Source organism: Falco rusticolus, chromosome 5 (assembly GCF_015220075.1).
Source record: "Falco rusticolus isolate bFalRus1 chromosome 5, bFalRus1.pri, whole genome shotgun sequence".
Lineage (NCBI taxonomy): Eukaryota > Metazoa > Chordata > Aves > Falconiformes > Falconidae > Falco > Falco rusticolus.
Window position 1 is genome coordinate 44,590,980 of NC_051191.1, and position 27,635 is coordinate 44,618,614.

General features: G+C 41.1%; 2 protein-coding genes and 1 long non-coding RNA gene across 10 annotated transcripts; 2 read left to right on the forward strand and 1 right to left on the reverse strand.

Moving 5' to 3' along the window:
* The first annotated feature begins 1,114 nt into the window (after positions 1–1,114).
* Positions 1,115–14,097, forward strand: IFRD1 (interferon related developmental regulator 1). Its single transcript, XM_037387630.1, has 12 exons — positions 1,115–1,449; positions 4,030–4,134; positions 5,088–5,169; positions 5,614–5,738; positions 6,045–6,202; positions 7,470–7,520; positions 7,612–7,790; positions 7,896–8,004; positions 10,053–10,187; positions 11,443–11,571; positions 12,534–12,629; positions 13,402–14,097. Exons 1-12 carry the CDS (start codon positions 1,404–1,406, stop codon positions 13,489–13,491), a joined length of 1,305 nt encoding a protein of 434 aa, XP_037243527.1. The 5' UTR covers positions 1,115–1,403; the 3' UTR covers positions 13,492–14,097.
* LOC119148055 lies at positions 1,858–26,961 on the reverse strand. The gene is made up of 4 exons (XR_005104285.1): positions 26,951–26,961; positions 26,826–26,830; positions 21,183–21,188; positions 1,858–3,202 (listed from the first exon to the last, which is right to left on the reverse strand). It is a non-coding gene; the product is annotated as an uncharacterized LOC119148055 (long non-coding RNA).
* On the forward strand, positions 14,184–24,774 carry LSMEM1 (leucine rich single-pass membrane protein 1). 8 transcript variants are annotated; one of them, XM_037387634.1, is made up of 5 exons: positions 15,036–15,052; positions 16,982–17,159; positions 18,854–18,985; positions 22,312–22,449; positions 24,231–24,774. In XM_037387634.1, the coding sequence occupies exons 3-5, from the start codon at positions 18,859–18,861 to the stop codon at positions 24,437–24,439; spliced, it is 474 nt and encodes a 157-aa protein (XP_037243531.1). In that variant the 5' UTR covers positions 15,036–15,052; positions 16,982–17,159; positions 18,854–18,858; the 3' UTR covers positions 24,440–24,774. The 8 variants fall into 8 exon arrangements, with proteins under 8 accessions (XP_037243528.1, XP_037243536.1, XP_037243531.1 ...); XM_037387636.1 differs by lacking the exons at positions 15,036–15,052; positions 16,982–17,159 and adding exons at positions 15,109–15,368; positions 16,161–16,378; XM_037387633.1 differs by lacking the exon at positions 15,036–15,052 and adding an exon at positions 15,109–15,368.
* Positions 26,962–27,635: the final 674 nt, after the last annotated feature.

Here is a 27,635-nt window from a genome sequence, read left to right on the forward strand (position 1 = left end):
TCCCTCAAATCCTGTTACAGCCCATTGGTGATCACACAGAAACATTCACATTTCAGAAATATTATAAACCAATCTCTTTGTGGTGGACAGGAATGCTATCCTATTTTTTTTTCATTTGAAGTTCAGCAGAAAACAGGAAAAAAATCAGCTTGGGATTACAAATAAAACCGCGTGAAGTGCAAGTCTCTAAACTGGAAGATGTAACTGACAAAAATGTGACGACAAAAAACATTTTTGTGTGTGGAAGAAGATCTGTCGCGAGGAAGCAAGCTAGCTATCCCGCACGTCCGTTTTTAAAGGAGAGGCACAGGGTCGCGCCCTTCCGGCATCTCCCGCCAGCTGCAGGCTGCGGCCGGGGACGGAGCCGCCCCGCAGGCCGACAGCACTTCCCATGGCGGAGCCGAGCCCACACCTTCCCCCGCCAGCCACGAACGCGGCACAGGACCCGATATAAAAGGCCAGCACGGGCCGACCCGCACGGGCACCCCAGCAGCGCAGCTTCGCCCGGCCCGCTGGGGCCGCCCGCGGCTTCCCCCCGCCCTTCGCGGCCTTAAGTGCCCCCTGCGCGGCGCCGGCAGCTCCGCTTCCAGCGGCGGGGGCCGCGATGGGCGGCTGGGTGCGCTCTGGGCGGCCGGGCCGCGCCGCCGCCCGCCCCGCGGAGGCCCTGCCGGTGAGGGGGCGCGGGTGGCCCGCCAGCCCGCAGCCCCTCGCTCGACCCCTCGCCCGCCCCCGGCGGCGCTGAGCACCGTGCGGACTCAGGCGGCCGCTGCCAGCCCCAGCCGGAGGCTCAGAGCCGCGGGCCGGCACCGGCGGGGCGAGTGAGGCCGGGCCCCCGCCACCGCCACCGCCCGCCTGCTCCCCCCCGCTCCCCGCCCTTCCCCGCCCCCGCCGGCTGCCGGGCGAGCCCGCCGCGCCCCAGCGTACACCGCGGCGTGGCGCGCGCGAAGCGCCGGTGACGTCCCAGCCCCACCACTGGGTAGCGGCGCGGCCGCGTCACGGGCTCACGCGACTGAGTCACCCGCTCGCCGTCGCAGCGCCCGGCCATTGGCAGCGGCAACGGCGCGTCGCGTGGCCCCGCCCCCGCAGCCCGGCGCGGCTATAAAACCGGCGCCGGCGCCGCCTCCGCGCCTTTAGCCCCGGGTGTCTGAGAGGAGAAAGATGCATCGACTCCGCTCACGGGCCTCCACGGGGATTTCTGCCTTCGCCGCCGGTTCGTCCTCCGCCTGCTTTCGCCAATCACCTCCGCTGCCCCGGTTCGGGAAGTCGGCCTCGCAGAGGCGTTGGAGTAAAAAGCGATCCTGCTCTTCTATCGGCTGATTGTCGCTGAGTCCCGGGCGGGGGGGAGCAGAGAGACCGAGACCCGGAGAGGGGCCGCGGGAGCCGAGCCGAGCGCCGCTGCGACCATGCCCAAGCCTAAGAAGCGGGGCAGCAACCACCAGCGCGGAGCAGGTGAGCGCGGCCGGACCGGCGGCCGAGGGCTGGGGGCGGGCGGCCTCGCGGAGCGCGGAGTTCCCCCAGCGTTTCCCGTGGCCGTCCGAGCCGCCTGGAGGGCGGCCTGGGCCGGCGAGACCGCGGCCGGGCGGGCCGGCTGCGCCGCGGCTGCCTGCGGGGCTGGTGGGAAAGCGGCAGGGCGGACTGGCGTGCCCGCGGAGCTCTGCGCTCGGCGGGACGGAGCCGGGCCCGGGTCGGGCGGCGCCGCCAGGCTGGCAGGAGCCGGCCGCGAAACCGCCACCTCACGCCGCTTGCGCGCATGCGCCCGGCGGCGCGGGCGGCCCCGGGGAGGCGGCGGGCGGCGGCCGTGCCTGGCGCCGCCGGCGGTGAGCAGCGCCCGAAGGGCAGCGGCCGGCGCCGGCCCCGCCGAGGGCCTCCTGGCCGCCGCGGTCGCGGGTGCCGCCCGGACGCCCTCGGGCAGCTCGGGAAGCCGGGCTGCGGCGGGGGAGGCGGCGCCCGCGGGGTGCTGGGGCGCGTCCCCGGCCCGCACGGCCTCCGGTGTCCGCGCTGCGGCACCGCCGCCGGCGTGGGCCCATCCGGGGCGGGGGGGCGGCTGCTGCTGTCACTCCGGTGGCTGGTGTGGCCGTATGCCAGCGCGCTGTGCGCCCACAGGCAGCAGTCTCTTTAAAATAATCTTCTTAGCCTAAAAGAGGATGCTATAAAATAATCTTAACGCGGATCCGGAATGTGTGTGGCTGAGGTGCTGATGCCTGGGCAGAACGGAGGTTTTGTGGGATGGTGAGGAATTTCACTTCAGGCGGCCGTGGCTGTGAGCGGCATCTGTCTCTAGTATCAAATGTTCAGGAGCTGAGCAGTTCACTGGGTCGTTCTGCAGCTGCTTTTATTTTAATTTGTGAAGGAACTGCCTGTCATTCTTTCCCATGAACTTCCCTGACGCAAATGAAGAAAATTCCCATGAAGCAAAACCTCTGGAGTGTGAGTTTAACTTCATTGGAAAGTACTTGGACAGTGATGACCTCGAGGTTGATTCTGCCCAGATCAGTATGCGTTTGGGGGATCTTGGTAGTCAGGAAGCCAGCCTAAAGCTGGCAAGAGCTGTGCACTGCCACGTTAAATAATTTAGAATCAATTGTACCACAAAAAATGAGTCGAAGAGCAGAATTATGAGGGCTGTTGTCATGATTTAACCTCAGCCAGCAACTAAGCACCACACAGCTGCTTGCTTGCTCTCCTCTGGTGGGTTGGGGGAGAGACTCAGAAAGGTAATAGAAAACTTGTGAGCTGAAATAGAGTTTAATAGGTAAAGCAAGAGCCACGCGTGCAGGCAAAGCAAAAGAAGGAATCCATTCACTGCTTTCCATGGGCAGGAAGGTGTTCAGCCATATTCAGCTCCATCATGTGTAAGACACTTGAAAAGACAAAAAACATCACTCCAAATGTCCCCCTGTCCTTTTCTCCCCCCGGCTTTATATGGCTGAGCACGATGTTATATGGTACAGAATATCCCTTTGGACAGTTGAGGTCAGCTGTCCTGGCTGTGCCCCCTCCCAGTTTCTTGCCGCCCCCAGCCTATTTGCTGGTGGGGTGGGATGAGGCACAGAAGAGGTCCTGACTCTGCCTAAGCACTGGCCAGCTACAGCTAAAACGTCCCTGAAGTAGCAACACTGTTTCCAGCACAAATCCAAACATAGTAGCCCCATACTAGCTACTATGAAGAGAACTAACTCTAGCCTGGCCAAACCCAGCACATCTGTAAATCACATCTGGGAGCTGCTGGAGAAATAACAGAGATACTATTCTTTATTCAACTTTTTTTATTCTTCTTTAATTAACTTTAGTAGATGCAAATAAAGGGCTAGGATAGGACAGTGATAGATCACAGTATTATCAGGTGAAACTCCTCCAACTCTTAATGCTCTAACAATGAGATACAGGTATAAAATAATGATGCTTTCTTCAAAAAGACTGAAGTTACTGAGCCCTGAGGCCTTCTTGATCCTGAGAGGGAAAATAATTTTCCCCTGTTGAAGCATTTGATGTTCTGGCTTGTATTTGTAATTCAGTGTTAAAACAGGGTTGGACATTGCTGATGCTGCACATACTACACTTAATCCCATAAATCCTGCATTGAACTGGGTAATGTATGTTTGTCTAAATGTATAACTTATCCTGGCCTGAAGTCCCTCAAAATTGAAAAATAAAGATTGTATGGCAGTCTATTTTAGGTATTTTGTCCTAAGTTAAATTAATATAGAACTATTTTTAAAACACAGTCACAGGAATTTGCCTTAACCTGAAGTTTATTGTAGAAAGATCCTAAACCTAGAGTTAGGAATTTTACCAATACTTTGAAAACTTAGGCGGGTTCTTCCCCACCATTCATAAATAATCCTCCAGAACAGAGCCAACTAAGTCTTCAGAACAGATGGGAGTAAAGGAACCAGCAGAGGAAGAAAATGTGCTTTCTGGGTCAAGGAAAGTGAATCTGTTGGGGCGGTTGAATTCTACTTTTTGGTGTTCTGATCTTCCTTTTCTGTATGAAAAATGACCAAACTATTGTTTTTGTCTTTCCTTAAGGTGGTCAGCCCAGAAATGTGCAGCCTTTTAGTGATGAAGATGCTTCAATTGAAACTATGAGCCACTGCAGTGGCTTCAGTGATCCTGCTAGCTTCACTGAGGATGGTATATTCTTTCACTTGTATCTATTCATCTTTTTAAAAACATAAAACCTGAGTTGACTTAGGTGTTTAAGTACTAGACTGTAAGTAGCAGTAGCAAAATTATGACATCCTGGTAAACTGTGTGATTGTTAATCTAGTGGCTATTGTTTTTGTTTGGTAAGAATATATCCCTGGTTTCATGAGCCTCTCATGAAACTATTAGGCTTTTTTCTATTAAAATTATACAGTGCTAACTTTTGGAGACAATAAGAATTTTAAGGTCATTATAAGACATTGATTTTTATAACATATAGTTGAGGTGGTAAGAACTGCAGAAGAATTTGAGATGGAAAGAATCACATTTTTGCCTGTTTTGAACTGGATTTGTACTTTGTCTCCTCTACCATCTCTGCAACTTGGGCTGCTCTAATGTCATTTTTTTGGGAGTAGGGGACCTGAAAGCCTGCTACAGGGGGATAAGGCAGAGAACCTTCCCTATGAATACTTGTTACTCTTAACTGAACTGCTGTTGCAGAGGCATCTGAAGTGATGCCAGATAGGACAGGCTGCTTAGACAGAACTTGCTGCATCAGTAGTGAACACCCCAGTGTACTCCAGGGATAGAATGTAGTGGACTGGATGAAAATGTGTTGCTGACAAGATTGGCTGACGGGTGTCAGTTGTAGCAAGTTTATGTAAGATCTGATGAGTTCACTCGTTTGTTCTTGGCACATGTAAGAAGCAGGTGTAGAAACAGCTCAGATGTATGAATAGATGAGTTTTTGCTGAAGTATTTTAAGGGGCAGTTTGATGTAGTAGTCTTGACACCATTCTGTTGCTGTAATACTGAACAATTCTGTAGCTATTGTCTGTGTTAAACTGCTTTCTTATTAGTATTGGAAACATTAAGTGTTGGGTACTACTGTGACTGCTAATAAAATGCATATCAGGACTAAATTATTTCCTCTGGATTAGGGCCTGAAGTTGATGAAGAAGCCACTCAAGAAGACTTAGAATACAAATTGAAGGGATTTATTGATCTTACGTTGGATAAGAGGTATAGTATGCTTTGAAGAAATGCATTCATACACTGTGTACTAGCTTCCTCTGACATAATAAAGGAAATATGCATCAAACTTTTTTATATGTTTACTGAAATTACAATGTTTTCATGCTGGGGAGGGACTGGCTTTTCTTCTGGATCTGAGCAGAACTTTTCCCCTCCATTGAGTTTTTGGATAAGTGAGAGTCAGACTTTCCTAATAGCTTGCAGTAAAATGGCTTTATTTCTAGTCTGGTGCACTGTTGTGAGCTCCATCTGCAATGAAAATTTCTCTGTCCTTGAAGAAGGAGAAAATTTGTTGCATTTCATACTGCATGGTACTTCTGTGGGTTACTTTTCTGTTGGGTGCAGGCAAATACAAACTACATATAAAAATAAAGGCTGAGCTTTAACTGGTATGTGCTGATTCCAAGAGGTCTTCCTTCTGTCTTCCAACAGTGCAAAGACAAGACAAGCAGCTCTTGAAAGTCTGAAAAGTGCTTTTTCTTCTAAAATACTATATGAATTTGTCATGGAAAGGAGAATGACACTAGCTGATAGCATTGAACGCTGCATAAAGAAAGGTAATTAATATGCTCACTATTAGAAAGCAATAATCCCAATGAAATAGCTCACTGTTCAAAAGGAATTAAGACTGTGAGACTTCTCTAGTACTTTATAGAGTGCTTAATAATTTAGTTATGTTAATCTAACATTCCTTTTTTTACTTTAGATGTCATATTTTAACTGACGTAGAAAATTAACTGAAATGACATTCTGTATTGGTTTCTGAATTTCCATTTGCAAGTTTTCAGACTATTATCTTCAAAGGGTTAAAGGAAGGAGGCAGTGCACAAGGTGATTACTCATCATAATGTGTTAATCTCTAGGTAAGAGCGATGAACAGTGTGCAGCTGCCGGACTGGCATGTCTTCTGTGTGTGCAGATGGGGTCAGGAATTGAAAGTGAAGAGATTTTTAAGACCCTTGGTCCAGTTCTGAAGAAGATTGTCTGTGATGGAACAGCCAGTATCCAAGCCAGACAGGCTGTAAGTATAAAATGTTTATTTGCCAGACAAGGACAGAGTTTTGACCAGCTCACTGTTGTGTAATCCAGAGCTAAAGGTTACTTCACTAGTGTAAACTCGGAGTATTGACATATGCTCTAAATGATGCATAGTACTTTTCACTGGCTTAAAAAGTTCTACCTAGAGGTTGAAGGTCACTTTCTTCAAGCTAGAAACTACCTTGTCAAGTCTCTTAACTCACTATGTTGCAGTCTCTGTACTGCAGTTCTGAGTGCTGATGTTGAAGTCCTATATAAAAAAATGAAGGTGTTCCCCCTGATTTATGTATCCTTACTGTATTAACTTTAACTTCTTTAACAGCATTTAACAAGAGGAATGTTGCTTATGCAAATGTGTTTATATATGATAAAATTGCATATAGCAGATTTAGAACTACATATTTGATACATTCACACTACCAAAAGTATAAGTTTTTCGCCCAGTCATCTTGTCTATGTCAGTGATATATTTTAAATACTGACTGAAGACAGTCTAAAGCTCTTACCAAGACTTTTTTTAAAAAAATCAGTTTTAACTAATATTCTCCAACTTGCCTTTATCATTGCATCACTGGCTGCTTCTCTGTTGTGCTCAAGCTGTGTTACAATAGATACTGTCAGCTGGAAGAAGAGTTAGTGTTGGTTCAACAGCAGCCATTTCTACAAACGCTATTAAAGCTTGTCCTGCTTAAGTGTAATTTTGAGTCTCCTCTTTGTAAGAGAAGATGGAGTAGAATATGGGGAACAGGGAACAGATATGTAGGACCTCACAGCAAAACCTGGAAAGTTCTAGGAAAAGCTCCTGAAGGTTCAGTGTTTTCATGACATTTAGTTGGAATAGATGGCAGAGAAGGGAAAATACTTCCTGTAGCTGTGAAGAAATATATGTCCATTACTGTTTAGCAGCATGATTTCTCCTAGTGAATCCTAGTGAGATTTAAAATAATTGGGTGAGAGGGGTGCTACATGTAGCTTTTTTGGAAGGGCTTTGTAAGCTATATTAAATAATACAGCATGAAAAGTGAAGGCTTGTGGGTAGTCTGTGTTGTAAAATGATCCTGACAGTGGATGGAATCTGAGAGCTAACTATTAGACAGTGGCTGAATTAAAAAGTGTCAAAGACTTGTAGTCTCTAAGGTCTTAATCTCAAGTTTCCATTATTCCTGATGTTAAATTTCAAAGGTCAGAGTTGGAAGGGTTTTGTCGACAGTAACTTCAATGTAAAATACTGACTTTTTTCTGTTGTCTAGTGTGCAACCTGCTTAGGGATTTGCTGTTTCATCATCACTGATGACATTACGGTGAGGATAAATATTTTTTTAATATATAAATGGACATTATGAAAATGTGTGGATCTTAAGCCACTTCCGTTATCTTTTTTCCCCTGTTCAGGAGCTGCACTCTACTATGGAATGCCTGGAAAACATCTTCACAAAGGCCTATCAGCGAGACAGAGACACTAATGGTGTATCAAGTACCCATAACACTGTACTTCACATTAGCGCTCTTTTAGCCTGGACACTGTTGTTGACTATTTGTCCAATGAATGAAGTGAAGAAGAAAATTGAAATGTGAGTATCTTTCTTGGAAAACAAAATTTGTAATGTCCAGTTTTATATGCAATGAAACAGTCTTCACAGAATTTACGTCTTAATGAAATGTGACTTATTCCTTAGGCACTTGCATAAACTTCCAAGTCTGCTGTCTTGTGATGATCTCAACATGAGAATAGCTGCTGGAGAAACACTAGCGCTTCTGTTTGAACTGGCACGTGAGACAGATGCTGTAAGTAGATGACTGCAGCTAAATTTTCTTGCATTGGGGATGATAACAAGGCATATTATTTACTGCGTTGTGTAGCACCCCAGATCTCAGCAAGTGGCAGATAATTCACTGGGTTATGTTCTTTGTAGTGAGTCTGCCCCAGTCTAAGTGGGTATAGCAATGGTTGACAGCAATTTAATTATCATTTTTACACTGTTTTCCATATTAGTAAATAATAAAATGCATCAGACAGTACTGAGGAGCAACTAGAAATGTCGTGTGCAGGCTTTAAAATCTAAATCCAACACACTGTAGGTGTTGCTGATTGGAAAAAAACCCTATATAGATTCCAAGGTAAAACATTATTGTTTACTGTAGTGGGAACACTCATTAGATACTTTGGCAGATAAGTTCCAGTGATTCCTAACCTGCACGATTCTGCTTCCATAGCTAAAAATCTATCGTTTAGTAGAAACCATTTTGACCTGTAGTATTGTTTTTCCAGTATCCTTATTTAGGTACCTTGAGAAGAGTAACTAGTTACTGTGTGATGGTTTCACAGCATTTGTGACTATTTTAGTCAGTTGGTGACTAGTCAGTTTAGAAGGGGAGATTTTGAAAGGACTTGCACAGATATCAGTATTACTACATTTGGTGAGATTCCGTGGGGTTTGTTTTTGAGTTGGATTAGGTGCAAGCTTCTCAGTAGCACCTCATACACACCTAAACCTGTCTTTACATTCTTCAATATGCCTTATTAATTTTTGAGCTGTTTTTCTGACAGCACTGAAGGAAATAGTCTCCACTTACCCATGGCACAGTCTGCAAGAGTTACCTGAATGGATCCTAGCTTGATCAAGGCTGTTGTGCTTTGCCAGAACACTGTCTGAAGTTGAAAAGATAATTTCAATTCAGTCAGGATGCATCACACACTAACACTGCATAATCTGAAACAATACGCTGAGACTTATATACAATTGCAGACAGTGGGAATTCTTTCCTATGGAATTCAACTTTGAAAGAAAAAAAAAAAGAACTTGATCCATTATTGGGTCGAACTGACTGCAAGTAACTAAAATCTTAAAATACATTAACAAGTAAGACTATATTTGCTAAAAAATCACTCCATTCCATTGAGGTAATGCCCCTTTAATCATTATTTGGATCCTTAACAATCAGCACAGATTAAAAATGATTGCTGTGTTTTACCTTTGACCAGTTTCTTGCAAAAAGCATCAAGTAAACAGCCCATTTAGTTGACGTGACAAAACATCCAGATTGGACACACCCCCCACCCCCCAAAAAAAAACCCAACCAAAAAAACCCCAACAAAAAACAACACAAGCAAAAACCCCTGCTTTTAAATAAGTTTACATACATTCTTACTAATCAAGGTAAACTACTTCAGAATTTGTAAATGGAGGGGAGAACATACTTCCTGCTAAAGGATGATACATTGAAGTTTACTTGGAGTGTTCTGTTGAGGATTTTTTTAAAACTGCTTTCTAATTTTTCACCCCATGCAAGACTTATGACTAAATATTCATACTGTCAGTCTAATGGTGTCTCCCCGTCCATCTCCAGCAGTGTGAATTCTGTGCTAATAGCCTGAAAGTTCCCTCAGCTCGTTGACCAGAGTGGCAGCCAGGTTCAGCTTATCAGTTAAGCATTTTGAGTCCCTTGGAATTGTGGAGCAAAACAGATTGACAGGTATATAGACACACTGAAGGAGCTGTACTGTTTCATGTGGCTCAGACTACCAGAACAGAGTTTGATAGTATCCTGCTTGGTAAACTGGATGCTGTGACTGTTCTTGCTAGTTTAAACGTTGCAAATGGAAGTACAAGAAGTTAGTGCCATCTGTGTCTTCATTAAGTAACAAAGTAACAGTTTGTCTTAAATAACAAAGTAACAGTTTGTGTAGAGGTCTACCCAGAAGTCAGATCTATTTTCCTATTTGCATGGATCTTGAGGCCAGAAACTAAAAAAAAAAAAAAAAACCAAAACCAAAAAAAAAACCCCAAACAAACAAAAAAATTATTCTTTTTTTCTGGGGTGGGGTGCATTAGGATTTTTTTTATGAAGATATGGAACTTCTAACAGAGAAACTAAGAGCTCTGGCTACTGATGGAAACAAGCACCGAGCCAAAGTAGATAAAAGAAAGCAGCGATCTGTCTTCAGAGATGTCCTACGAGCTGTTGAGGTGATTCTTTTCTTACTTTGAATGTCTGGATTGTTAACTGTGTAGTGTACAATTTAATGAAAAGGGCTTTTCTATTAAATAGAATTACTGTTTCAGTGAAAGCAACAGGAAAAAACTATTTCAAATGAGATTGGAAATTCCGATCACTTACACAAAATATAGCTGCTTTTTTAGGAGTGTAGGACAAAGTAAGTCAAACTTGGTTTATTTTGTTCCAAACTTGACTTTCATATTGAAGAATATTCTTTTTTCTTTAAAGAAGGCTAAGCATTGCACTTGTAAATACTAAATTCTTTTTATTTTATACCATGAGCAGATTTTTTTTTTCATAGCAAGCTTTGTAGGACATCTAAATTAGTGTCCTGAATTCTGTGCAATATTATTGTACTGTCTCTTACTGAACTTCGGTCCATAATAAACAAAGAGCAAGTTAATAGTAAGATACATTTCCAAATGGAACCTCTGTTGGGGGCCAAAGAAATGTTTGTGTATGAGGAGGGGTGTCGTCCTAATTGTTGGGCGGTAATCTTCTGGTTTTCTGTATCCAGATTAAGAGAACAATACACAAAGCAGGACTAAAAATACCTGGTTAGTGACATAACTTCTGAGTAAAGCCTCTAAGGCAAATGTTAAACTTCTTTAACATTGTCACTTTAAATACATTGTTATCTTGTACCTCTCAAACTAGATTATTTATTTGTTGGATAATTTTTATGTTGCTGTGCGGTAAGACGAACTAAATATTAGTTGACATTCAGAACAGTTAAACATCTAGGAAACAGGAGAAGACTTTGAAGTGATTTGAAGTCACCTTTACAATTCTGCCTGTAGAAGAATCTGAGTCCTTAGTAGCATTTGTTACGTTCCATTGTCACATATGTAGCTTGCTGCACTTGAAAGGTGAGAGGACTAAATGAAGCTTACAAACTGATTTATAGGTGACTCCTGCACTCAGAACTGTTTTTTCTGGAGATAAGTCCAATTCTTAAAGTAATTTTAAAGATGAAAGTTAAGTGTTCTTTTTTTTAAAATGCTTTCTGACTTGAAGAATGTCAGCTTCAAGTCTCATGAGATTTAACTTCAGGTGTGCATCAGTTTATGAACAAATCTTCAGTGTATGCATATTATATCATTTGGAAGGTTTTTGTGGGCCAAATTTATTAATGAAAATAAAGTTCATTGATATATATAAAATTCCTAATACAAAAGACTTTGAATTAAAATCATATTTGTTGTTTCCTTTAATTTTGGATAGGAACGTGACTTTCCTACAGAGATGGTAAAGTTTGGACCTGAGCGCATGTATATTGACTGCTGGGTTAAGAAACAAACTTATGATACCTTCAAGGAGATTCTGGGGTCGGGGATGCAATATCATTTGCAGGTGAGCTGCTGTTTGGTACATGCTCAGACTGTTGTTGCCCATCTGGCTTCTTCATAGTAATTCAGTCTGAATTACAAAATCATGAGTAGAACTTGGTAGAATGATGGGCTTTGCATTAGAAGGGTTAAAAGACAGCACTTGCAAAATGAACTACAGTGGGTTGGAACTGTTGGGGTGAGCTCCTTCGGAGCTGTAGCCTGAGTATACTGGCTTATTAATTAGAAGACTTCTCCAAGAAGTAGGAGATTCAAGCTGAATTATCTTAGCTTCAGGGTTTTTTCCTGAATCCTTATGCTGTCTTTCAGCAGAGTAGTGTAGCCATCTGGCTGCAATAAAGCTATAACCCCTTCCTATTCAAGCCTGTAAAAAGGTACGCAAAGTTTTAGTCAAAAATTATGAACAGAACTTGCAGCTCGATGATGACAGCATTCTAGAAGTGAAGGGTTGAGTCTTCATCTCTGTTGTAGGAACTGCTGTTCACTAGTCATCTGTTTAGATATGAAGCAGAAGCAGGAATTGTAGCATAGGAGCATGTGCTTCCAAATTGCTATAATAATCATGGTGTTAAAATCTTCAGTCCAGTGTCAATTGTATTTTTATATGACTGAGGGAGCCCAGGCATATGTAGCATTTTTTCAGATTTTCCAATATACGGTCAGATGCTTTAAAATTGTGTTGTGAAACCATATGGGTCTGTTTCCAGCTGCCTGATCTTGTCTAGAGGATGTAACAGAACAGTGTCTAATTGGTTGGGACAAAAAAAAATATGAAGGTCATGGGGAAGCTGTCTCTTCTCAGGAGGACATTTTTAGTTCTTAGCCTTACTCTGGTCAAAGGAGGAAGCATTCCCTGGCTTAATTGCATAATAAGATCTAAGATTTATGTCTTAATTGCTGCTGTTTCTTACTGGAGATTTAATAATCAGGAGAAGAAACTGATCATTTGGTGTGTTTCTTGTTTAGTCAAATGACTTTCTCCGGAATGTTTTTGAGCTTGGTCCACCAGTAATGCTAGATGCTGCAACTCTTAAAACAATGAAGATATCTCGGTTTGAAAGGGTATGTTACTGTATTTTCTTTACTTTACACACTAATATATTTCTCCTGAATTTAATAGTATTCCAAACACCCACTTGACAAGCCATCATCTTTAAACTTGTCACTTTAATTCTAACAGTGCCCCATATTCATCTGAATGAAACCAAACCTTGCTTGTATGTGTTTTGGAAAATCTAAAATAAGAGCTTAACTAGGCACGTGTCTGCTACTGCTTTTCTCCCAAGGGGGTCTGAAGGTTGACTTGATTGCTGATTGGTACTTAGTTCATGCTCCATATGTGTGAAACTTTGGACTCTTACAAGAACTGTAGGTTTTGGGGTAGGGACCTATAGGAAACCATAGAAACTGAGTCTTTTTATAAAGACAGTATCCCGAACTCCCTAGTTGAAAATTGACACGAGGGGGGTGACTTTGTTCTGTTGGCTGTGAATGTACTTATCCTGTGTACAAACAGTTTGTGGAATGGTGTTACCAAGTTTAATCTGGGGGCAAACTTAATCTGCATTGTGTCTGTATGATGTTTAAGATAGACTGGCTTCCAGAATTGCTTCTAGCTCAGCCTTTCTTATACAGTCCAAGTTTCTTTTAAATGTATACATAATAAAATGAATCATTGTTTTGGTGCAAATATATACTATTAATTTAAGAACGTCTACCAATTTACTTCATGGATTAATAAAAAAGATACTTTCAGCTGTTTCTTAACATAAAAGTTTCTAAAGGACATAACCCTTGTGAACATCTGTGATTAATTTTTCTTTTTCTTTTGTAGCACTTGTACAACTCTGCAGCATTCAAGGCCCGGACAAAGGCTAGAAGTAAATGTCGTGACAAAAGAGCAGACGTGGGGGAATTTTTCTAGATCTCTTCCATGGGGTTCAATTTCCATATTTAAAATAGTTTTGTAACCTTTAAATGTATTTTTAAATTTCTGTAGTCACAGCTTGCACTTACGCACTGGGATGTTGTATAAAATCTGTAAATATAATGCATGTTGTTGCTTAGTTGTGTATACACTGTATATAGATCCATAGAAGATTGGGTGCGGGGATACATTATAGCGCTTGCATTAGGTGCAACTTGCTCAAAGGCTGAATACATTGTAACTGAACTGTTAAATGGGGTGGGTCACTAGTCAAATGCCATGTGTAAGATTGGATTCCTCACTTTATATAAAGGTAAATTAAATTAATTCATTGACCAAGTGTTTTGGTAAGAATATGCTAATATGAAGAGATGAACTTGTTTATGTGAAGTTATTTTAGTAATTTTTTAAACTTTTCAATGGCAGATGGACAAAAATTTCTACATAGTCTGACTTTAACCTGAAGGAGACTATAAAGTTCAATTACCTTCACTTACAGTGAAGTAGTGAATGACAAATACTTGCCTCAGTGTAAGATAAAAACAAGCTTCTCATGGTCTGAAATCGGGTGTTTAATTTTTGGAATAAAGATGTTTCTCACTGCTTGCTCTCTGTGTAAAAGTGATTACTACATGAATGGAAAGCTGGAATGCTAGTAAAACCTACAGGCTGGAACAGATGGGTTTGTGTATTTGCCCATTCAGACATGTGGGGTTGGGGTAGTCTTGATGATTTAGTAGGTGCAATGTGAAACTCTACCTGGCTGTGTTTTGAAGGTATATCTTCTTTATGTATGGTCTGCACAACAGCCTACTGTTGATTTGTAATCATGTGTGTCATGGTCAAAATATTCTGGTACCGCAAAACACCTTGTCCCTTATCTTCGAGGAGCCGTTCCAGCTGCCCTGTTTTGGTCATGTTGAAAACGACTCCTCTACCCTCAGTTTCTGGCTCTAGAGGACTGACAGTGCCAGTAACTGAGAACTGTTTGTCTTAAGGAAGGTGCGGTGCGGGAGGGTTATGTAATAAAGACACTAAAACATAGGTAGCTGGAGTTTCTGAACCAGAAGATCTATAAATACAAGCACTTCTTAGAATAAACATCCTTAAAACTGCAGGTCGAGTTATTAGCAAAGGAAGTAAACCTTACACCCCCATTAAAAACCACCCCCACGCCCTGAAAACTACTGCTTGCTCTGATAAGGAAAGTCTGGTTTCGTGGTGGTTGTTTTTTGGTTGGGGTTTGTTTGTGGTTTTTTTTTAGTTTCAGATTATAGCAGAACCTGTTCCAGAAAATCCATATGTGCTAATCTATTTTGTACCTTTGAACTTTTTTTTTTCTCAAACAATTTTCTAAGAACTTGTTTGGCTTATGAAACTTAGACTTCAACAGGGCCTTCAACTGAAATTTGTGCTATAATTTACATGTTTGGTCAGTGTTTGTCACACAAATGAAGAAGAAACTTCTGATCCTAGAACTAGGTGAAGTTGTCTGCCTGTGTTTGCCCAGCCCTGGATTATACCCGCTTTGAGTTAAACCGTTCCCCCGAGACTGCTGGTCTGTCTCACAGCTCCTGGGTAGTCACTTTTGGTGTGCTTTGCTAGTGTAAAGTGCTTTTGATGGCTTCCTGTTCTGCCAGTTTTATGCCAAATGGCTTTCTACAGCACCTCCTGGCTGGTGGCCAAGCATGTGGTGCCCTTTCCCCTGTTACACTGCAGCTGCCAACCACACAGACGAGGACGGCTTCCAAGGCTGTTTGAGGGGGAGGTGGGGTGGGCTGTCCTGCGGCCCTGCAGAGGTCTGATGGGTTTGTAGACCTTTTCAAGCTTACAGCTGGAGAGGGCTGGGTGTTGGGAATCTTTTGGGGATGGAGGTGAGATTCTTTTTCTGGTTTGCATATCTTTGGAGGGAGGACTTTCAGGAGAGACCCCTGTGGAAAGGGAGCAAGCTTGTGACGTCTGCATTACTGGCCCAGCTGCTCAGACTGGGCAGCAGCAGAGCTTGTCAGCTTGGGGTGGGAACTATGAGTCAGAAGATGTATTCTCTCTGTTGTTTCCTGAAAGACAAATACATTTAATGCCAGTTTGAAGGGGTTGAAAATTTTAGACATAGAATGGCTTCAGAAAGGATTTGTTGTTCTAAGCTGTGGTCCCTTCGTGTAAGTGTCAGCTGCCTGTCGTTACAGTGTGCTGTAGCGTTATGTTCTGCCAGATCAGCAAGAAAAAAAAATAGTTATCAAAAGAACTATATGTGAAGGAGCAATTACCAGTACTCACAAACATTTCCTCAGAGTTTATTCTTTGAACAACTAAGGATGCCGTACAAATTAGCCCATCCCATAATACTGTCCTGCTTGAATTTGTAAGGTGTGTGTGGGAGGAGGAAAATACCCTGGTTTTTCTAGTCTATGCCCTTGAAGTATCCATGACCGTAATACTGTAGATATGACTCTTCTGCATAGCAAACTGGTTACTCATAGCTACAGTGTTGTAGAGATGACTCTTCTGCATAGCAGATGAGTTTTAAAAAGCCATCATAAACCAAAAGGTTAGTGAAATATTGATCATCAGTAACAAACCTCCTCATTCTTCATGATAGGGTATTATCATAACAATTCCAGTGTAATAAAAAGGAGCTGTATATGTGCCAATTTCTTTTTAAACAGTTCAATATTGTGAAGCCAGTATACTAAGCCAAGATGAACTCTAAATATAGATTGAAAGAGGCAGTCTGTTTCATAGCTGCCTTCATGGGTCCTGCAAGAGTTGACAGGTTCCTATGGGTCTAAAAGTAGAGAGAGGAACAGCAGAACAAGATTTCTCCAGGTGATTTTCACTGGCTGATTTCTTCCGTACTGGCACATTACCTGAACATAGTTTTGTTGTAAGTAACATTTCATTCTCCCAGTTTTTAATTCCTTTTAGACTTGATTTCCTTTTTCCTGTGAAGAATTTTTAGTGTGTTCTCATTCTAAGTTCTAGTTTTACCATGAAAGCTTAAGAAGAAATTTAAAAGTTGAGTGGGGAAAAATGACTTTAAGCAAGGTTAAAGTACAAGATAGAGCAAGTTCAAAACCCCCAATGTTTAGATTAGTTTGTTGGGACAATAATCAATGACTGCTTTTTGGCCAGTGACACTGATGTCTGTATCCTCTCTGCTTTGTTTGGCATGTCAGTGGAATCAAACAAATTTAATATAGCCTTTGTTGAATTAACGGTGGTTATCTTCGTTGCAGTTACATGCACAGTGGGGAAATCGTTTTAAGTAATTAATGATGACTGCAGAAACATATAATTTATAATATTAATGAACCAAAGGTACTCACATTTATTACAGCTCAAGTTGTTAAGAATAGCCTTCCCTGAAGTTTCACGGAGGTACTAATCAAAATACCCAAGAGAAACTACTGCTATTAGGAAGCTAAAAATAATCAAAAGCCTCTGTGCACGAGGCGGTAACTTCTAGCGCGCCGTTGTTGAAACGCAGGGCTCTGTCATGACTGTGGCTGACCACAATGTGCTTGTGTGGAGAGAGCAGAGCGGCGCTGGTGGGGATGCAGCTAGCAGATGTGCTGCTGGCACCACGGGCATGCTATAGGGGAAGGGCAGTGGACACAGCCGTCCGTCCTGACATTATTGCTGCACGCCTAAAAATCATACACTAGGTAAGCATAACCACGACTATGCCAGCTGTTCTACCTTATCTTTGTGCCTTGCAGCAACAATTCTGAACAGAGGAAAAAATAAGCTGTAATCTTTCCTTATACCCTATTAAACTGTACATGTAGGCCTGTCAACCTCCACTACCAGGAGAACGAGCCCCATTGTCAGGAGCAATTTAAGCACTTGGTCTTCAAACTTACTGAGGCTCAGTGAATGTTTATTTGGCTGTGTGCTCAAATTTGGGGGAATTATGACAATCTTCTGCATTTGGTTTGATGACGGAAGGAGTGCGTCTTTTCTGTAAACACTCAGGGCTATATTCCTCAGACTTTAGGTTTTTAATTTATGTGATATGTTAGGAATCTGGCCACACTGCATTCTCTATTACTTGGAGAGGGAAGGAGGGCTCAGAGGCACATCAAGAGGGCTGTTCAAGCCATCGAGGATGCAGAAACCACCCTTAGGTGCTTAACACCCTCCATCAACAGGAGATTTGCATCCCACGAAGTGCTGAGTTACGTTTGGCAGGTAAAACTGAACTTTGATAAAGTACAAAATGGGTAAGATGTATTCAACTCCAAGTCTCAACTAGTCTCTGTGAGCTCCCTCCTCACATTCACTAGCAAGGGAAAGGTACATTTAGACTGTGAATGTAAGGTCAAAAAGATTTATCTTAGAATAAGAGGAATACTACCTGGAGGTACGTATATTTCTTCAATAATTACAGAGGGAGTTTTCAGTGAGCAGTGTAGCTGAAGATGCCTAGTTAGATCATCTGCATGTCCTTATGGCTAGAACTGTATTTTGTTTCTAGAAGATATTTTCGGAGTCAGGCAGGGTAGCATAAAGAAAACCAAGACTGTTAAGAAATAATGTGCAATTCATAGAGGAGCCTGCTTAGGTATTGCTTCTTTTCTATATATAATCTTCCTTCCTAACTGTATTTACACAAACAATCATTCAATAGTTCATGCACCCAGACTCTGCAGAGAAGCTGTTTTTGCTGACTGAGCCCCATCCAGTACTTTTTTCAAAGGAAGAAGTATTAGTCTGAAGAAAAGACTTTGTCATCAGCTTTAATTTGTCCAGAACTAGCATCTATGTGGAGTAGAACCACATCAGAAGACTGTTTTTTGCTCCATTTTCCACAAATAATAACTTCACAGTGGTATTTTAAGATGTATAAGCAGACCCATATTCTTACCACTTATCTCCTACATCTGTACCTGCTTTCTCTGTCTTATCTCTGAATTATTTGATGCTGAAAGCAGAGGATCTGAGTGCCATCCTTCCTGGCAGTGCCGGTGAAGGTTTGGCTGTCACTGTGATCAGGATATCACCCTACATCTTACCAAGTATGCACCAAACCAGAAGGGTTATACAACTAAATAACTAACATTCACATCAATGCTGGAGCCAGTCAAACAGATTTTTCCCATTCTCCACACACCTACATATGTATACACAATGTAGAAATGAAATCTTGTACTCATCAAAGATCTCCAAAAATAAACAAGTGCTATGTGCTGAGCTGCCCTTGCCTTCAAGGGCTAATAAGTGTGCTGGTCCTTTAAATGCCTGTATTTTAAGGGCTGTTAAGGCTGCTCAGCGTTTCCTTAGAACAGGAAGCCAACTGTTACCAGTTATTTCCCATATACATGTTTTAATTTACCTTTTTAATTATTATTTATTTTAGATACAATGGAGAGGCCTTCCTTGGAAATTAACCTGCCTGATGCTCATGAAGAAGGAAAACTTTATGTAGTTGATTCCTTAAACAACCTAAACAAACTAAATGTTTGTCCAGATGGGTCCCAACATGTGCCAGGTATGTATGATAGCTGATGCTCTGTGGGTTTCTATACATAGATTAGGCCATCAAAAAAGAATTATGTATAAGATTTGAAAAGGCTGCCCATATTGTGTATCACTGATGTCAACAGCCCAATAGGTCAATATATGTATGTGTAAAACTCTGTAATGAAAAATATACGAAAAAGTTTGAAAATGGCATAATTTAGACAGATCAGCTTAATAGTTTAGCTGCTCCTGCTGAGTATTTCAGTAATTAGGTTCTTAAAAATCCTTGCATTTGGCTAGGGATTCACTGTCAAGCCTGAGCTTATCTTCAATTTCCATTGGGATTCATGAGGTGATTCCATGCAGGATAATGTCTCTACTAATGCTCAATATACACCTACTACATAAATAGCACCGTAACTCTTCACAAGCACTAAAATTCACATGTAGTAATAGAAACACCAGAGAATTTATATTGGTTCTTTTAAGACACATCTCCTAAGGACTCAAACCAGTTATCTGAAATGTCCCATGAGACTTTTAAGCATTTTAATTCCCAGACTCTCTTTACTTTCACCTTCAGATATGGGCTCTCACACTTCTACTGGTTTTATATGGCTTTTATCTTTGATTTCTCATGGCAACCAAAAATATTTTCACGCAGTGACAGCTACAGTATATTTGAGTTCTTTGTGACATGAAAACATCTTAACACCTGGAGTTCTTCAGCAGCATTCCACATAACAATATTTGAATCTGCTTTTATTTCCCTTACTGTAATGGCAAATTTGACTGAGAAAAACTATAGAACAACAGCTACGTTTAAATGAGTTTCAGATGGCCACAATTTGATCATTCTACTTCTACTTATAGGACTTACATGTCTTTCCATTACTTCTGTTTTTGAGTCCTCTAACTTCTTCTAATGCAACTAACTAGAGTGGTGCTGGTTTCTGTATTTAACACAAAGATGATAGACATAAGCTACTTAACTTTCATATGCAGATCATCTTGGTATTGTCACTTCTGGGATAAATCAGTTTTAATGTCAAAGAAACCCTTTGCAGTGTGACTGTCTTGCTTTCTTTTGTAATTTTTATCAGACAGTATTGTTTACTTTCCAGGTAAATATAGAGGGTTCTGTGGAATCATATATTGTTCTGTGGAATAATCATGGGCATGCTTTTCCTCACACTTCAGCAGTAAATGAAGGTAGCCTAATACATACTTTATGCATCAATTTGTAAAGTGCTTTGGCTCCTTCTAGGTTTATTTTTTTTAAAATACTTTTTAGAAAAAAAACACTTGGGAGATTTTGTGGATATATTACCCCATCAGTTAAATACATGAAAAAAAATTTTCACAGTCCTTAGCTGCCTTATTCAGCAGCATAAAATTCCCTTGCCAGAAAATCAGTGAGATCTGTGGGGTATTTTTCAGTTTCTGATAAATACTAAAATATTGTGAACAATCTATTTTTAGTATAGCAGATGCCCAATCTGGTTTAAAACCAGGGTTTCAGGAGTGTTGCAGTAGACAGCAATCCTTTTGTTCAGTAGCTTAATGTGACCTGGCATAATCACACTAGCAATCATGTTAAAAGTGATTTAAAATGTATATACCTTTTGATTGCCTTGGTAGCAGACATGCAGTAATTTCTTTATGTTTTAGATCAGAAAATGGTCCCGCTGTTTGCAGTTTGGCAAGAATGTGTGCTCACTGATTTGATTCCTCACAACACCACAGTCTGGCATATTCAGCCAGCTGAAATAGTAAGAAGCATTCATTATGCAGAGCAAGCACAAACCACTTTTGAGACCTCTACTGATAGCTTAGTATGCTTGAGAGACGGCAGTAGCAGGCCCTCCCCATCCTTATTATTCTGATTGGAAATCAGTATTGGTGCAGGCACTTAGAATATGATGCATTTGTTATGAATGCTAAGGGAATAAAAATAAAAACCCAAACCCCAAATATTAAAAGATTTCAACTTACCCGCAGGCAGGAGCTTGCTAAACGCAATAAAGAAAAGCTGAGACATTCCCAGAGATCTCCTACTAGTTCAGTGAATTGCTCAGCCCCAGGTTGGCTCATTATTAAATGCTGTAATGGCATATGCTGCCTTCCCTCAGCTTTATCCCTGCAGGCTCAGTTTCAAAGACCTCTGAGATTTCTACCAGCTAAACCAAGAACATGATCTAGAAGTATATTTTTCACAGATGCACATGCAACTCTTCCTTTCAGAATGGCAAGCCAGCAATTACAGGAGAAGAAATTGCAGTAATTTGCCTGTAATTTTAGGATGTATGAGACTGACACCAAAATAAAATTACATTAGCTCCCTGGTCCCCCAAAAACATAAAATAAAGCCAAACCTTAGTAAGTAGTTATAGTAGTGCATAAAACTTGGCATTAAGCAAATCTGGCTCAACTATAAATTTCTTTTATGTTCACATGAATTTCCTCACGGTGTTCATTTGACTTTGCCTGTTATCTTTAGGGCTTATTGCCACCTCTCATTTGATTGCAACTCTTTCTATGAAACTACTGATTTTCCCGATATGCAACAAATTCTTCAAAAAGCAATAAACTGGCTTGCTGTGCTGATTCAAAGGCAGCATAGCAACTACTTGTCCTTTTCTCCCCCTCATTTTTCATGTGCTTGAAGGACAACATACGTAGTCCATGTGAGAATCTGTTCCGTTTTTGACAGTTTGGAAGGATATGTACCTCATTCTTTACTGGAATTAAACCAACAAAACTTGAAGAAGAATAAAAATATTGAAGCCATTTGTTTTAAGATAAGAAGTCAAGACTTACATGCATACTATCCAGCATCAGGAGCTTAAATGAGATGCTTGATTTGGGAAATTAATCATCCCAGGGATACTCTCTGGTCAAACAGAAAAAGAAGCAGATCTAGAGGATGAACGAGTAGGATGAATCTGTACCTAGGTTTTCAGTATTTATTATTCTCTCTTCTCTTTTGAAAAGTTTGAGTCCATTCAGGCCCTTAGAAAGCCTTTTCATGAAAACTTCATTGCAACCTTTGTATATGTAAAACTGAGCTGTAAAACAGGTCAACTTCAAGAAAACAGTGTATTTCAACAACAGAAATATTTTTGTTGAATCCAACATCTATAGCAGATGTATTTGGTTTTATACTTCCAAATTCAAGCTGATCTCATAAAGTTGGTTTCTTCCCTTCTCATGCAGTATCACAGGAAATAAAATCTGTTGGCCAAAATGACAATGTATTCTGCATCGTGTCATGAAGTCAGAAGTATTTTGTCATGTTTATCCTAACCAACCTTAACAAACTTTGTCACCAAATGATTTGTCATCTCATAACAGATGAGGAAGAGAACACTGGTGATACTGGAGAAAACATGGCAGGGAGCAACGTAAGAAACCAGTGTCTGTTCTTCATCGTCTTCATTCTTTCTCTGATCGTCAGTTTGGCACTTGTTTCATTCGTAATATTCTTAATAAGTAAGTAAACCAAAGAGTGCTTCATAACAATGTAAGGCCAATTGGAAGAAGAACTTTGCTGAAATGTATCATGCTGCCCTATAGCATGCTACTGCTGGAATTGCATGGTCAAAGGCTTTGGCTGGTTATGGACAGTGGGTGTTGGTCCTGGGTGCAAAATCACAGGCCTCTACTCTCTGAGCTAAAAGGCACAATTTTGTTCTTACTGCAAAGATTTTATAAGGTTCAACAGCTGTAAAGAATTTTGCTCAGCAGGATTATACTGTGTATAATATTGCTAAAAATGCTGAGTGGAAATTAAATTAAATTTAAACATGACTGTATGGCAGTGAGATACTTTGAAAACATGCTTTCCATTCCTTTCCAGATAGAACTCACTACTGGTGTCATTCCACTGAAAATGGAATTACAGCCAGGCTAACACTTAAATCAGGCTACCTGAAAAAAGACCTGAAGGTTGCCAGCTATGTACTGACTGGAAATTGGTTTGGAACTAAGAATATCTCAGACATAAGAAAGAAAAAATTAGAAAGATATACCACAATTGGCACATAGCATTGAGCCTGTAGACATAATTACTGTTCTGCTTTGGCTGGACTCGTGGGGTTGGCTTGGCTAAACACGTGGCTACAGGTGACCTTGGTTTACGGAGTCCTTGTGAACTTGGGGTTTTCTGGGCTAATGGTATTGAGCAGAGTATGAGGTGCATTATTTTAACTTAAAAGTCCTTTTTTAATTAATTGGGATCCATGCAAAATCAAGATTTCTTTTATCCTGTAGTAGGGAATTTGCTGGAGCATAGGAAAAATCCTCATTTTTCTTTATGAACAGGAAATCCTAGCTCTTGACTGAATTTGCTCACAAGCGCTCAGAGAATAGAATATCAGACACGTAAAGAGCACAAAGGAAATTTTAAAGTGGAATGATGGTAAAACCCTAATTAAAATACCTCATACTTGAATTCCAGATTTATTTAACAGGTTGCTGCTAAAACTAGAAAAAAAGAGTATTTTTTTCTGGTACAGAAAAACGAGTAATGTGCCTCTCTAGTAGAAAAATGTTAAAGTGATAGTGAAAAGGCTACTTACAGGGATTAAAGGAATTTGCTTGGGCTTGGGTTGGTGGCGGCCTGTGGTCTTTGAAACTGATTTCCAGCAGTGTTTCAGATGATGTCACAATTCAAAGAGACAGAGTCTTTTAACACTGGCACCATTGGACTTAGGCTTCAAAACCCATAGGTAAATTTTGTTAACTTCAGAAGGCCAAAATAAAAATAGCTCCAGTGTCCATGATGGATACTGCATATTGCTCCGGAGGAAACTGGCCTCCAAATGCCAATATTTGCAAGAATTTTCCTTTAATCTAAATGCTTTAGGGATTCCAGTGATGTGACTGTAGTCTGCTGTGTGTTTAAGTAATTGTACTTTCAGAAAAATACAGATGCATACTGCCCACAAATCTTGGAGCCCCTAAATAAAACATTTTCCTGTGGACACTAATGGAATGATACACTCCTGAAGACTGCAAAATTTTTCTGAGCTGTATTTGATTTTATTACACTGCACTAAACTGAATAAAACAGAAAATAAGCAATTAAAGAAAGTAGTGATCAGGTAACTCCACCAGATGCATAACTTCTCATGAGGTTCTGCAGTTGGTTTCCTCTTCAATATTTTTACTTGTCATAATTCCCTACAAACTCCCAGAGGAATGCAAGAGAGGGTAGTGATGCTCTTGACTTAAATACTGCCAATTTAATGTGGTACATTTTCCTTTTCAAGTTCAAACTAGGAACAAGATGGACCAAATATCAAGCAGACTAATATCTGAAAAGAAGAACATAGAAGAGCTTAAGAAAATGAACAAGATGATATTAAAGCATCTAAATCAATCACAAATTAAGGAAAAGGGGAGATATCTCTTCACACAGTCTCCTGATCTTCATGATTACCTCTTTACCCATGCTGAGCTGAAAGTCCCTGGAGAATAGATTGCTGGAATTAAATTCAGCGTATTTATGTACTCAGATGGCACACAGGTTACTTAAACATTCTGACATGGCCACAGGAGCACTGGAAAACCCAGCTGAATTAAAAGTATTAGAAAATAGATTTTATCCTGTTTTGTGTGCATATAGAATTTTAAAACTATGCCCATACGATTTATGATAATGCATTGTCAACTATTTTTAGGCAAGAGTTCCAGGTTCTCTGTGCACTGTAAATTGCAGGGCTAAGGGCTCAGTTTTGGTTTAAACCAGGGGTCCTCAAACTACGGCCCGCGGGCCGGGTACGGCCCCCCAGGGTCCTCAATCCGGCCCCCGGTATTTACAGACACCCCCGCCGGGGGCTGGGGGGAAACCAAGCAGCCGCAGGTGACTGCCTCCCACTGCATCCGCGCGCCGGCCCCCTGGTTAAAAAGTTTGAGGACCCCTACTCTAAATGTAAGTAAATGATCACAGAAAACAGTGATTTCAATTCCCATGATTCCAGCCTGACCTTGTGCACTTAGTCACTCTCCTGTTTCTTTGGAACAAGTTTTGTGTTTGCTTCTGTATTATTTGTATTTAAGGATAACTTCAGATTCCGTAACTTATAAATAAATCCAGTTCTGCCATGGAGTTTGGTGGTTTTCCAAATAGATTGACTTACTACTCCTGTTGTGAAAAAAGAAACTTGAATAAAAACAAATCCTTTCATAACATGCTATATTCAGCCCAAATTTGGATTGACTGAAAGCTGGGTGCCATATTGTCTTACATGGGAAATGGGTTTAGAGAACTCAGTCAGGAAATACCCATCTCATAGTAATGCTGGTACACTGCTGGCAGTTTTGGGGTGAAGGCCAAGTGGTGTGGGGAAAATACTACATGTTCTTCTAGTCTTCCCTGTAGTTGCTGCTGGCCACTATTGGAGAAGGTCCAGGTGAAATCTGGTCTGAATCTTCATGTTTTTAAAATGGAGCAGTACCTCACAGCATGAAATCAGGAGTCGACGCTTTCTCACTCTGACTTTACACACTTGTGGACTTGTGGAGACCAACACTCAAAAGTGTGATCACAAAAAGGACTGCTGAGTAGCTTTGTCATTTTAGTATTCAGAACCTTCTACTGGTACATACTTTAAGAAGCCACCTCCAATATAAATACAGTGATTACTCCTATCACAGCAGTGCAAAGGCAGCTGACACTGTGGAGTATGTCCAACATCTTGTCTTACTTTGAGTTTTCTTTCTCATCCAATGCTTTCTTATCTCTTCTGGACAATTTTGCAAAAAAAAAGTCACCAAAGCAAACAACTTGCATTGCAGTCTCCTTTTCCAGAATGAATAATAGTCCTTTCTGTGATGACTACTTCATTGTCTATAACAGAGTGAAGAACTAGGTCCAAGAATCTTTCTTGGTATCACTCTACTAGGATTTGCCTGCCAATTCTAACCCTGCTATTAGGAGTGTTTTGCTTTACACCTATGTTTTACATCATCTTCTTTCTATTTCTTGATTTTTCTTTTCCTAATGTGTTACTGTCATTCACATGAAAGCAGTCAGGTTTGGTCTTCAAGAGTTTATTACTCCTGCTGTTAGTTCCCAGCTGCAGCTGTAATTACCTCCTCTGAACATCACAGGTAGTTGTTACAAAGATTACTTTAATATAGCTAACTGAGAATGACAGAAGTAAGTGTAGGTATAAATTGTAAGGGAAAAGAAGTGGAAGCCCAACCCAAATATCTTTCTGTAAATGCCATTAAATGATGAAAGAAAAAGTATCATAAGACTTGCATTGTTTCTCTGGTTTTCTCCAAGCTGTCACCTGCTCTTTAGTGACAGTATTAAGTTCTCATCTCTCCCACTCATCTTGTAGTTACTGTAACTGCTTTCAAGCTCCTGTCTTGCACTGACACACATCCATACTTGTTAGCCAGGGAGCAGCAACTCTTTTATTTTGTACTTGGTGCATCTTGTGGATTTGTCACATCCCTCATTGCAACTGCAGCTATTAGAACACGTCTGTGTTCTTGTTAACCCAAAACCACCAGACTGTATCTATGTGAAACTACACATGGAGAGACTATACAGTAATAGAGGGTCAGCTACTGTGCGCATTTGTTTGCCTTCCTTGGGGTCATGTTACCATGAGAACATCAGCCTGTGCTCAGTCTTCTGCTCCTCTAGAAGGAAACAGAGCCCAATATTTACAAGCTGCACCTAAGAACTGAGGACAACACATTCTTTATGGAGGCCTGTCTATGAACCACTCAGAGGTTAGGTAAATCCAGACAGTGGGCATCTTCAGCAGAAAATGATGCACAGGCAGTAAAGAGGGATTTTGGGAGGCAATCAGATCCATCCCTTTGCCTGACAGCAGCATCAGATTTACTTACACTACTCCTGACAGATGCTTGTCCATTCGTATCGTAAAGTATTGAAATGATGGAGCTTCCACAAGTCTCCTTTTCTAGTGCTTAACTAGCCACATGGTTATTTTTTTCCCCAAAGTCTAACTAAAATTTTTCTTGCTGAAATTTAAGCCCATTATTACCTATCTATTGCATGTGAATATGAAAATTAGTTACCTTCCAATTTTTCAGTTATTTTATATTAGACTAACCCTGCAAGGCAATTTTACTCTCAAGAAAACTTTTTTACCCACTGAGATACTTGGAATTTTAATACAACATTTATTCTTAAACTCTAGTAATGAATTCAGTTCATGTGTTTTGTTCACTGCTAACAATACAAAGTTAAACATGTGTAAAAAACCAGTAATGATGTGCGTACTCTGAAACTGGGAAGAGAAGAGAAAATTCCAGGAGTGGCAAAAGGATTGTCACAAGTTTTGTTAGACCACGTGCTCTTGAAGGTAATGTGCTGTGTGCTGCACACAATCCAAACTGTTCAGAATGCTAAATGCAGTGTCAAGGTATTTGCAAACTGAGCAGAGTGGAATAATGTGGAACAAAGCAGAAGGAATACTGTCAGAACTAGAATTATCTGAAGAACAAAATCCCATTTCATGAGGTTTTGGTTGTTGAAGATCAAATATTTATTTTCATTCTACCGAAGCATAAACCTGTAAAATTACACAAAATTGCCTGGAGATATGCATTTTCAGATCCAAAATTCCAAATTTTCTCATTCATTTCACCCTGTCTGACAAGTTTCTGCTGCTCTGAGATTCAGAACCTAC

Excerpts from the sequence above, each read along its gene's own strand:
- LSMEM1 (XM_037387631.1), top strand. The coding sequence starts at position 14,946 with ATGAAGAAGAAACTTCTGATCCTAGAACTAG. Across the intron at positions 14,977-18,853 it reads ACTTCTGATCCTAGAACTAG|ATACAATGGAGAGGCCTTCC; the intron begins GTGAAGTTGTCT and ends TATTTATTTTAG. Across the intron at positions 18,986-22,311 it reads TGGGTCCCAACATGTGCCAG|ATGAGGAAGAGAACACTGGT; the intron begins GTATGTATGATA and ends ATCTCATAACAG.
- IFRD1 (XM_037387630.1), top strand. The coding sequence starts at position 1,404 with ATGCCCAAGCCTAAGAAGCGGGGCAGCAACCACCAGCGCGGAGCAG. Across the intron at positions 4,135-5,087 it reads TGCTAGCTTCACTGAGGATG|GGCCTGAAGTTGATGAAGAA; the intron begins GTATATTCTTTC and ends CCTCTGGATTAG. Across the intron at positions 11,572-12,533 it reads GGATGCAATATCATTTGCAG|TCAAATGACTTTCTCCGGAA; the intron begins GTGAGCTGCTGT and ends TTTCTTGTTTAG.